The sequence below is a fragment of the Lichenostomus cassidix genome, chromosome 6 (genome assembly GCF_008360975.1).
Source record: "Lichenostomus cassidix isolate B80296 chromosome 6, HeHo_3.0, whole genome shotgun sequence".
Taxonomy (NCBI): Eukaryota; Metazoa; Chordata; class Aves; order Passeriformes; family Meliphagidae; genus Lichenostomus; species Lichenostomus cassidix.
In genome coordinates, this window is record NC_139487.1 from 2794699 (window position 1) to 2806750 (window position 12052).

The 12052-nt window shown below is 39.2% G+C and overlaps 1 protein-coding gene and 1 long non-coding RNA gene across 2 annotated transcripts in view; one reads left to right on the forward strand and one right to left on the reverse strand.

Annotated features, from left to right (window-relative positions):
• The window catches only part of LOC146435045 (uncharacterized), a 17207-nt gene continuing 5155 nt past the window's right edge, over positions 1–12052 (reverse strand). Inside the window, exons 5-6 of the long non-coding RNA XR_014853121.1 lie at positions 3691–3784; positions 1–482 (exon numbers count right to left, since the gene is read on the reverse strand). This is a non-coding gene — a long non-coding RNA (uncharacterized LOC146435045). The remainder of the gene's footprint in view (positions 483–3690; positions 3785–12052) is intronic.
• DHX32 (DEAH-box helicase 32 (putative)) overlaps positions 9201–12052 on the forward strand; it is a 21377-nt gene continuing 18525 nt past the window's right edge. Inside the window, exons 1-2 of the mRNA XM_085064615.1 lie at positions 9201–9975; positions 11607–11797. Of these exons, the coding sequence (XP_084920741.1) occupies positions 9706–9975; positions 11607–11797 (461 nt within the window). The 5' untranslated portion in view covers positions 9201–9705. The remainder of the gene's footprint in view (positions 9976–11606; positions 11798–12052) is intronic.

Below are 12052 nucleotides of genomic sequence, written 5' to 3' on the forward strand. Positions count from 1 at the left end.
TCTCTAGGAAAATAATGAACATTTGGAGGCTGTATAATCAAATCCTGAGTTTTACCAGCACTTCATGTTTAATGCAAAGGAAAGGGAAACAGACTCAGGAGTTATTCTGGACAGTAGGTAAAAAGTGAATTATTTAAGCTCATAGACGGTGTAGGTTTGGTTCAAGTGACTCTGCAGCTGTCGAGAGCTTATTGGGGAAAACAAATTTTATCTAATTTTATTTTTACTCTCGAATTAAAAATTTACAGCCAATATTCAGCATTTCGGCCACTCCCAGATTTAAAATGCTTTATAAACCTGAAGAGAACTCCACATTAACTTTGCACTTCCATAACATTTGGTTCCATTGGGATGCAACATTGGATCTCCTGTCTGACAATAATTATTGTCCTTATCAGTCTTTTTCTCTGCTGCTTCTTTGGAGCCCAATGCAGCTGAATATGGTGGTGAAAAATTTCTGTAACTATTGATGGTTCTTGCTCCTAAAAATTAGTAAATATTTCCCAAAAAAGAATTTTATTATATACTTTATATAAATACTTACCCGTCTGAGAAGATGAATTTTGGACATTCAATAATAAATAATGTTATTGTTGGATTTAGCACTGCTGCCTAAAAGGTGCTTGGAGAACAAAATACACAGAAATACACAGAAAAATTATTTTGCATCTATAGCTAAGTAACAGAGTTAACTTTTAAATTCACTGTTTCATGGAGGAATAGTATCTAAAGTTATTCTATTGAAGGGCTTTATGGTTGCCATACTGAGCACTCAGGTTTAGTGCAGCTCTGTTTTTCCCGGTAAATCTTTCTATGCACAGAATAAAAAAGATTAGTAATGAAAAGAAATTCAGTAAACAAAAAGAACCCTTGAACAAATAAAACAAACTAATAAAAACAAACAAAAAAAATCCAACAACAAAAAAAAGACCAAAAATTTGGAATTACAGTTTAGAAGCTCCCTCCTATTCTTCTATTTTCCTTTAAAATATGTTTTTATATAAAATAAATATAATAATGTATAAATAAAATATTTATATATATAAAATCTGGACAAAAGGGAAATATTGGTATTATAATATATATTCTTAAAAATAAATGTAAAACATCATGCATGTCTGAGTCTACAAATTGCTGGTTATTTAACCAATAAATGCTGAACCTCAAATACTGAATTTCCAGCCTCTATAAAAGGAAAATTCCTATAATAAATAAAATATAACTCACTTCTTTACAAACACATGCCTCAAAAGTGAGGCCACCAAAAACCCATATGGAGGCATTTAATTAGGCAAGACATACTCAATTAACTAATTTTAGAATCCAAGCAGCATCTTTGTTTCTGGTTAATCTACTTCCAGTAAATCTGGATATAAGAATGATAAATCTGAAAACAAAATGTGACTTTTGATAATGAGAAAAATACATAAATGAGGAAAAAACCCCAAAAACTCTGTGAAACATGAAAAGGGACAAGAAAATTTGACTCTGAAAATCTTCAGGGAAGAAAAGATTTCATAAAACTGGGAGAAGAGTGGAAGATGCAATTCCAATGATCAGATCAGGAAATGCATTGATTTTGTACGTTTTTAGGATGTCTGAGAGTCAGGCTGGCAAAGAAATATTCTAAATAGCAATGGATGAAAGAGCCAAACTGGAAAAACACTCCTAAATCCCTCAGGAGCTGGGATGCCCAAGGATACCAACACTTCCAGCTGACCCTTTAAAATGTCATTTTGAAATAAATTTCCTTTCATAAAGGAAAAAAAATCAACTCTACAGGTGTCAGTATGATAAATATCATCTGAAGTCCCTTAAAGTATTTCTAGGTTTCCTTAAGAAGTTTCCATTTACAGAGGCTGTGAATGGAGTAATCTTAAAAAAATTAATTTGTTCTTCAGTTATGTTTTAAAACACTGCAAGATGTATTTACCGGTTTGAAACTATTCTGAAAAAGCCAGGAGTGTTTGCTGTGAGCTAAATTACACTGAACCAAAACAGAGCAACACTGGATTTTTTTTTTTAAGCCAATGAGCAACAAAAATCCTATTGCATTCAATAAAAATCCTATTGCATTCAATAAAAATCCTATTGCATTCAACAAAACCCACTCATTATTTATTCTCCCTGATCCACTCTATTCTGCATTCATTCCCTTTAAGTTAAAAGGTAACTCAGCTACTCCTCTTAGGAAAAAAATCAACCTTTTGAAGACATTCTTAATATGTTATTAGTTAATAACATATATTAAAGTTAATAACAATATGTTATTAGTTAATACAACCCTTGGCTGTAGAACTTGTATCACTTCTGCACTCGGGGAGAGCCAAAGGTGGTGAAGTCCCAAGGAAATAACGAAGCTCAGCAGCACCCAGAGAGCACTAATTAGCAATTCCAGGTTCTGCACCCAGGAGGTACCAAAGCTCTCTGTAGACAGTCCTGTCTCAGGGCACATTGGATAGAAGAGTTTCATTCCCCTGGTGAAAAGTTTCATTGCAAAGCCATGCAGCAGCCATGGAATGGTTTGGGTTGGAAAAGACCTTCAAGCCCATCTTGTTCCACCCTTCCTTGGTCAGGGACACCTTCCACTGTCCCAGGCTGCTCCAAGCTGGCCTTGGGCACTTCCATCACTGCCAACCTCTCAGGGTAACCACATCCTACCTAAAGCAACTGAAAAATTCAAGCATTTCCTGAAGGATTTTCAAATCCATGTTTGCATGCCATAGCCTGGTCACTGGGATCACCAGCAAAGGAATCAAAGCTTAGCTGCACTCAGATTTCTAGGAGTGTTATTTTATTGCTTTTATTATTATTTTTTAAAAGCTTTCCCCCATCATCCCTTGACTTGCATCCCATTTGTTTCCTTTCACTGGAGTTTCATCAAATATTGTTGCTCTTCATTAAGCAGAAAAGCCTAAGCAACAGAGTGCTTATTAATTGATGTATTTTACCTACAGAGAAAGAAACAAAAAGACCCAAAAAAACAAACCACCACCTTCCCTTATAACTTCCTAGAACCAAACTGTGATTTATTGTCCCACTTGTACAAGATTGTCCTTAATGATTTATGCAATAAAGGCCATGACTGGAGGTGACTTAAAAATAAAGAGTATAGAAATAATTAGTAGGTGAATTTAAATATTCAACACTTTATCCAAAGCTCATGAAAACCTCTGTAGTCCTTAAAAATAATCAATACCATTTAGTCCATCCCATTTTAGTCTGATGTGTAAAACAAAATACACACACAAAAGGTAAAGATAATATCTTCCCTCCACCTCACCATTTCAGAAGTTTAAAATTTTTTAACTCACTGTATTTATCATTATAAGAGATCCCAGGTTTCACTCCCATGACCATAAAGCCCTTCCTAACACATTAAAAAAGGTTCTAGTGCTGCAGTTTGCTTTAGCACTAAAAAAAGGAAAATCAAAGTTTTCTTTCTGGAAACTTTCAAAGGGAAGGTGAAAGAAAAGGTGAAATCATCAAAGAGGAAACAACATAGTTACAAAGAATGAGGAAAAAATAATAGAGGCATTTTTCCTAATCAACATGTAAAATTATTTTTGCTTTCTTTTAGAGGTGAACAGAAATTTAAGGTCAAGAGATCACTCATTATCTAACATTTATTCTTTTGCTTGTAGCTGAAAACTGTAAGAAAGTTTGACCCCACATGAAGGGTTACCCTACCTTGAGAAAATAAGCTTCATTTCCATAATTATTTTAACCACACACGTCACAGATGCATCAGCAGCATTTTCAGAAAGAAACTCCGGCTTGATTTCTATCAATGGAAAAACTCCCGTTCAATTCAAAGGCCAAACATTTAGTTCTGCACCTGTATTGAAGCAGAAATTCATCCTAAAGCTTAGCTGCACATATAACAACAGGGAGGCTGGAATTGGCAGTGCGGCTCACAGTGCCTTTCCTGATCTTTGGGCTTCAATAATAACTGCAGGGTCAAAGCCAAAAAATGAAGGCTGACTTCACTTCTGTCTGCAACAAAACTCCCACCGACCTGGGCGGGCTTGGAATATTGTAACAAAAAAAAAGAAAAAAAAAAGGAAAAAAAAAGTGTTCAAACCCTCCCTGTGGGATTTTCTGGGTGTTGAGTTGATGATCACAGTTTGACAAGAGGTCTGGCATGAAATCCAAGGTGACCCCTGAGCCAGGGCAGTGTCACAGAACAATCTCTGATGGCCAAATAAACCAAATTGTTATTTCAGAGCATGCAGATCCAGGCCAGTTCCCAGTGCCAGGAGCTGGGTGACCAGAGGAGAACAGCTCTATTCAAACAGTAAAGGCAAAAAAATCTCCAGCCCCATCATGCAAAGCCCATCCTTCCTAAAGGCAAAATTCTCACCCTTTTTCTGATTTTATTTGCAGCATTGTGTAGCGCAGGATTTGTTTATCAGAAACATCCGTGATGTGCAACATTTTCACATCTCATGCTCCATTAAATAAGTTATTAAGTTACAAGTTTTTTAAAAGTTAGCACAGCTAAACAACTCCTGCTCCATGAACCTTGGGGGTCCCTTCCAGCTCAGCACATTTTGTGATTCTGCAATAAATTAAAATCTTTAGAATGTGAGACAAATCAATAGAATTTGTACTCCCAATAAAGTAGCCACAAGATTCTTTTTCTTTTTTAATGTAAAAATAAATAAACTGGATTAACTTTATGTGTGTTTTTCCATTCTGCAGGATCTAAAGCATTAGAAATCCACACCCACAGAGAAGGGAATAAAGCTCAGTGCAGAGAAAGGCAGACACCTGTGCCATAAAAACACTTGGGGGTGTGTGTGTGTAATATATTTTATTGGGCAAATATAAAAACCAGCCGCATCAATCAAACCCTAAAGAGGCATTTGGAAGGCCTTAGAATACAGAAAATTAATTCTGGAGTACAGAGGCTCCTCACTGCACCATCCATCAGAGCAGCAATGAACACTCTCAAAGTTTCACGTCTGCTGCCAAAAGTTGTAAAGAAAACTGAAGGCATGAATTGCCCAAAGCAGAGCTGAGCCCCAGGCTGCTGACACAGCAAATCTGCCAATCCTCTGCTGCTGGAAACATCTTCCCATTTGGGGTGCTTTGAATAACCCAATAGCTGCTTCTCCAAATCTCTGGGTTAAACCAAGGCTCCTTTTCACCCCCTGCCACAGCCTTTGGGTGACCAAAGCTTTGCCTCCCACTTGCTCCCTTCTCAGCTGCCCAGAAATCTTGTCACCACCTGTATTTTTTGTTGATAATTCCACCTTGCTCATTTTCCTTTACATTGCACACCTCCCTCTCTCACTGCTCAACATCCCTTCCCTTGATTTCCTCAAAATCCACAAATCTATGTTCCAGGCCAGGAAAATATTTCTGCCTTCACAGGAAAACATCACCACATCACCAGTACTTTCACAAATACAGTTCCTAACTTGCACCAGGAAACTTCCAGAGAATATTTCTCATCATTTTTTAAAGCAGCTGACAAACAATCTGGTGTGACTCTATTCCCTGCACTGCTGCAATCCCAGTTTTTGTTGCTGCCCCACCAGACATTTTGGCCTCCACCCAAACTCCTTGTCTCTCATTGCTGTCATCTGGAACAAACTGTACTAATACTGTCTTAGCTGACTCTTCATCTTGTTTCAAATCCAACTTCAAAATATCCTTTATTCTCTTCCCTATGAATTATCTTTTTTTCCTTCCTCCTCCTCCTCCAGCTCTGGAAAGTGTCAAGTCTATTGTACAGATGAATATTATACTAATGAAATGAAAACACCAAGCTGGTCTTCCTTTTCTAAACAACAGAAAGAGAATGGAAAGCAGATTAAGATATCCCATTACATAAAAAATCCTAATAAATTAGAATAAAAATCCATTTAGGCCTCCTATCATCTGTCTTAAGTTGTCTTGGTGTTTAAAGTATGCTTAAAGCCATTCTGTGAAACAGCTCAGGAGGAAATGTACTTGCAAAAGGCACACAGAGCTATGAGTTTGCTTTTGATGTCATCATTCAAATGAAGAATAAAAACCCAGCTCTGGTGTGGGGCTGACAGTTCTGTAAATGGTGTCCTAACCCAGCTTTACTGCAGACAATGAGATAACCAATGGTTTTATTAAGCAAATAGGGGTGATGAATATGGTAATACCCAAGAAAAACTTGCTTTGAGCTGTCTTTTATTTCCAGCTATGAAAATTAAGAGCATTCAGAGTGTGCTCCACACTAACCCAGTCCATCCCAGTCCTTTCCTGGAGCTGAACTGGGACTGAAGGTCCTGGAGTGACATCCCAACCAAGTAGATTGAATAAACCTGCCCAATTTCAGCTCAATTCCCATAACATTTCCATCCAGTGCTGGGCAACCAGTGAGTTAAAATTAGAATTTCTTTTTTTTTTTAATATCCTGAGCTGAAACAGTTAGTTCTACACCAATCCATCACTGGCTCTCAAAACTTTTAAGAGCAGCAATGCAAAAGCAATATTTTACCAGACAGAAGGACCTTAAGTGGAAATTCAAACACAATAGAAGTGTGACACATCTGTGCTGCTGCAACTTCCCTCATTGATGGAAATTCTCTGGTTTAGTTTTACAATTTGCTCAATAAACTGTTATTTAGTAACAGCATAAGCAAGGTTAAATGCTGCTGTCTGTAGGCCAAGGGAGAAGTTAACAGAGTCTTCAAATGAGAGACGTTTTTTCACATTTATTCACTGTCTCCTGGCCAGGCATCAAGCTTTCATATTCATAGCAGCATAAAAAGCAACCAAAACAACAACCAAAAGTCCTGCTGAGACTATTAAAGTGTCGTTTTCAGCAGCAGGACTCCATAAATCACGGTGACATTCTCACCTCGGGTTCTGCCCCTGCAGTCACTGCAGCTGCTTTACTCACACAGGTGACTGCAGCAGTTTGTTGTGTGCAAGGAGATCTCTGCCCCATTCCCTGCCCTACTCTGAGCTCAGGAAACATCTGCCAGGAGGATTTCATCTGCCAAAATGCAGCTCTCTCCCAGTCCCTCTCCTTGATTCCTCTGCTTTGGGCTGCGGATGATGAGCTGCAGGTTCAGCCTGGGCTTCTCCTGATCCTGGATATGCTCACAGCCCTGGAATCCAACAGTCCCAGATCATGGAAAAAAATCATCCATCCCAGTTTTCCCATGGGAAAACATCAACCAGTTTAACCACCTGATAAACTCAGGTGTCTGGATAGGGAAAACACAGCCCTTGGTTGGCCTCATCAGGAAAAAAAAGTTCAAATTGATTCCCAACTCCTGATCTGAAGTGCAGGGGAGACATTGAGTCATGGATCAGCCACATAAACAGAAAGAGGAAATATCAAAATATACCAACACACATCTTTTAGGGGTTTTTTATGTTAAAAGGGAAAATTAGCAAAGCCTTCAGGACTAAAGGAATTCAAGGTCAGGAGCAGCTCCACCACTTCCAGCTGCAAAATGCTGTTCCACATCCCCCTGGACCTGCACTGCAGGGACTTTGCATCAAAGAGTTTGTGCTGGAAAATAGGATGCAGACAGGAACTGCTCTTGACAGCATCTGCTGGTTCTCATTTAACAACAATAAACTATAATTCTGCTTTTATAAGGCAGGATGTGTTACCTTCATATTTCACAGGCTTTATTTGATTCATTATAAAGTAAACTGAATCTAAGCCACTCTATTTAAACAACATTCTTGGGGTGAAAAAAAAAAGTGACACCCTTATATTCCCATTGCTACTGCAAACCACCTCTGCCTAAATGGGGGAAGAAAAATGGAGCAGAGAAGAAAGATATTACAGATCCCAATTCTTTTAAATTGCACCCAGAAAATCCTCCTCCTCTGAAAGATTTAACAGCAAAGAGTAGTGCAAAGAGCACCTACATATTAAGAAGTCTTTACTAAATAGCTAGAATATGTTATGTGGTATTTGTTCCTTTCCTGCAGTGCATTATCATAAGCTCTTGCACAACAACATATAATTTAAATCAATAGCAAAATTCTCATTGATATCTTGGAAAGCAGCTTATACCTAATTTGCTAAAAGCACTCATCTGCAGAGAGTATTTCTGTTTTTTATTAGAATTAATTAGATCAGTCTATATTTTGTTAAAATGTGCATCTTGTAAGTTCTTGAGGGCCAGACTGAAAAGAAAAATGAAGTTTTACAGGGCCCATTTTAGCAGAGATAAATAATGTCAATCAGTCAATTACCTGGTCTGTTCAAGCATTTTCATGAAAGGAATATTAGTTTCAAAAATATTCCATTTTCAAATAGTAAATGTTCTTCTTGATTTGGTAACATTTAAATTTGCTTTCTTGTATTACAGGTGCCAAAAAGGAAAAACAAAAGCAATTGCTGTGGTATGACAATTCAAATTTGTCCAGTGAACCAGGAAATATTGCTGTCCAATTCTCAGTGTTTAGGAGATCAGCCTGTACTGCAAATGAGGAAATCAGAGAGCACAGAGTGCTACTGCTGCTAAATATGTGAAAAATAACTAAAATGCAGAATAATAACAATTCAAGTATTAGATGACATTTTAAGATGGATGTTACAAAAAAAAAACCGTCATGTCATTTTAAGATTAATTTTTCCCCAAAAAGTCCTTCATGGGATTGCACTTCCAATCCCCTCATGACATTTATGCCTTGTTGAGTAATTTGGGGCCCATTTGAGAGGCTCAAAGGCAGGCAGTTTGCAACAGCAAACAGGGAGGGATGGAACACAAAATCAGACAAATCAGAGAGTGAATCAGAGAGATCCATGAAGGTCAGAGGAAAAGTGGGATTCAAATCCAGCTGAACAACCTAACTGAGCATGAAAACTGGACATTGTCAGCATCCTGCTTCAACAGGACACTTCTCTCTGGAGCTAAAATAAAAAGTCTTACTTACTATTTGTCTTACAGTAGAGCTCAGCCAAGATTAGGAAACTATTCTGTTACTTTGGAGTCTTCAGAATTGGAATTTCTCTACAACAGTAACTTTTTTCTTCCACCACCTTTCAAGGCCATTTTGGTGCCCTTGAAGGATTAGAACTGGCATCAATCTGGGATTTTTTATGTATTAATTATATTTTAACTGTGGCAAAAGCTGTTAAAATCTCCCAAGATCTCCAGGCTCATCCACAGAGTGCACAAAAAGAGTCTCTGCCGCTCTGACTGGCTGGAACTCTGCAAAGAGCACAAAGCAGAGTTGCTGCAGCACCCAGGGGTGCAGCCCTTTGTGCTGGGATTAGCTCCCACATGCCAGCCCTGCAATCACAATAAATCCTGCAGAGCCTGCCATTCACAGGAGCCACAAAGGTCAGGCTCAGCTGCTCTTCCCCACTTGTTCCCCAGCCTGGACAAGAGCAAACCGTGGGACTCGTGGGCTGCGTTTACCACTGAAGTGCAAAAGCTGCTCAGCTTCTCTTTAACATCTTTTTGGTTTCATCACTGCCATTTGGAAGATTCTGGATGATTTTATTTTAAATATATTTTCTGGAGGCTCATTGGGGTTGTTAAACAACCCCGAGTGGGACAAGCAGACCACAAAGGCAGCTGGACCCCAAGTGTCTGAACTTTTAAACCCAAGAGCTGTGAAATATTAATCCTGCAGTGAGGAGAAATGGATTTCCTCAGGTTTAGGGGGCCTGAATGATCAATCAGCACACAAAGGACTCCTTCCATCACTAATGTGCTTTTGCTGGGAATAATAAATGTAAGGAAAATGGAGTTTTTAACCTTTTCTCCAGAGAACCACTGCTTTTCAGAATTACTCGACAGCAGCGATGGGGATGAAGAGGAAATACTTGTCTGTGGAGAAGATTTAGAGCTTAATCCTTTTGATGGCTTGCCTTACTCCTCCCGTTATTATAGACTGATGAAAGAGAGAGAAGAGCTTCCAATATGGAAAAAGAAATGTACTTTCATGGAAAGTTTGCTTCATAATCAAATCGTGATTGTGTCAGGAGATGCTAAGACTGGCAAGAGCTCCCAGGTCAGTACGACAGGCTTGGTTGGGGGTTTTTAATGTCTTTTTTAGAACATTTAATGAGGTATGAATTTCAGAGTTACTATACCTATTGTCATCCAGGTATTAAGGGCAGAGAGGGAAAGTGAAATACAGAAGGTGAATAAAGATTAATGCAGTCAAATACAGATTTAAAATATATTAAACATCTGAATAACTTTCTTCATGCACTCCAAAAAATTTGCTCTTCCTTTGTGTTTTGGTTCTGATTGGTGCTATATCAGGAAAGAAATAAAGTGGATTTGTCATGAGAGAAGGTGAAAAAAATCTCAGGGAGTGAAGGATTGAATTCAGCAGGGCTGTTCCTCAGAGAGAATTAATGATCTTTCCCTCCCTTCAGCCAGGAGCAAATGTTTTCTCCAACAGCACAAAATTACTTTACAAAACTCATGTTAAAAGACATCACTGAAGCCAAGATCTCAGTGGAGTCTAAGCACACAAATATCAGTCAAGACTATGATATTCTGTTGTAACAATATATAACAAACCAGGTCTGTTGTCACAGTGAGCAGAGAAGAATTTTCAAGTGTTATCAGCCAGAATATTATTGTTTATGATTGGGATCAGGAGAAAACTTTCTTGCTGGTAAAGCTGCAGGATAATTTCTGCTGCAGGGCATCTCATATATCCTAGAGACTTCAATGCTGGGCACTGCTAGAGATCACATTTTGAACCAGAGACATCACACTTCTCCCTGAAAATTCCCATGTTCCCATAAAAATGATAAACACCCACCTGGTGCCTGGAATAACTTTTGGAGTGCAAAGCCTTCACCCCTTGTTACTGACTGTAATTTATACACAAAAAACCTGTGTAATAGTAAACAACTTGCTAAGAAATGTTAGCTTTTAAATTGCCCTTTAACAAGTTTAACAAGATGTAGCATGTTGCTGGCTGGTTTTTAAACATTGCTAGAAATGCATGTAATTATACAGAAAATAAATTATATGTGGCTGATGCACACATAGTTTTAGATGTTGATTAAATATGGGATTTGAAATGTAATACCACCATTAAAATAATATTTATAATGCAATTTTAATTTCTCATAACAACAACACATGGATGTTTTCCAGTGTTGATTTTCTGTTAATACATAAATTAGGGAGCTGCTGTGTAAGTTCCTGGAGCAGCTCGGTTTCAGTTATCTCCATTTGCAGAGTAATTCATGTAAAATTACAGATATTTACTGTGGTGTTTAACAGTTTGAAATGCTGTTTTTCCCGGGCCATGTTTTCCATGGATATGATAGAGCAGAGCAGGTTTGCTGCTGAGCCAACACTAAACACAGCTGCACGGAGCTCACTGCACCCATCAGCGGTGCTGCTGGTGACACTGCTGTCACCTGCTCCCTTCTGTGGGAAATTCCAGCTAACCTGAGTCCAGCTGGGCAATTCCCTGATAAACCTTCCAGCCCGTGTTGGGAATTTTTGAGATCCCAAGTGTTTTGTGGATAATTCCCATGCACGGCCCAGCGAGCAGCGAGCGCTCGGCGGGATTGAGTTGTTGCACCCTGCTGAAAGAATCCTAGCTGTCTGGAATCCCAGTCCCTCCCGAGCACATTAAACACTAATTCCTGTTGATTTCTGTCCCTGCAGGTCCCTCAGTGGTGTGCTGAGCACTGCCTGGCGCTGCAGCCCCGCAGGGCCGTGGTGTGCACACAGCTGCTCCGCGCGGCTGCCGTCACCCTGGCCCTGCGTGTGGCTGACCAGATGGACGTCAACCTCGGCCACGAGGTGGGCTACTCTGTCCCCTTTGACAGCTGCTGCACACCTGAGACCATCCTCAGGTTGGTGTCTGTGGGCTTTGGAGGCCTCTGAGATCCAGAGGCCTTTGTGGGGTTTGGAGGCCTTTAGGCCAAGGCAAAATGCAGAATTTGGCAGCTGACAGCGCTGCAGCTCTTGCAGATAAAAACAAAGCTGCTTTGTAAAGTTGTATAATATTTTAATATCATGGAATATACTGAAGTGGGAGGGACCCACAGGGATCATCCAGCTCCCAGCCCTGCACAGACAGCCAACAATCCCACCTTGTGCATCCCTGA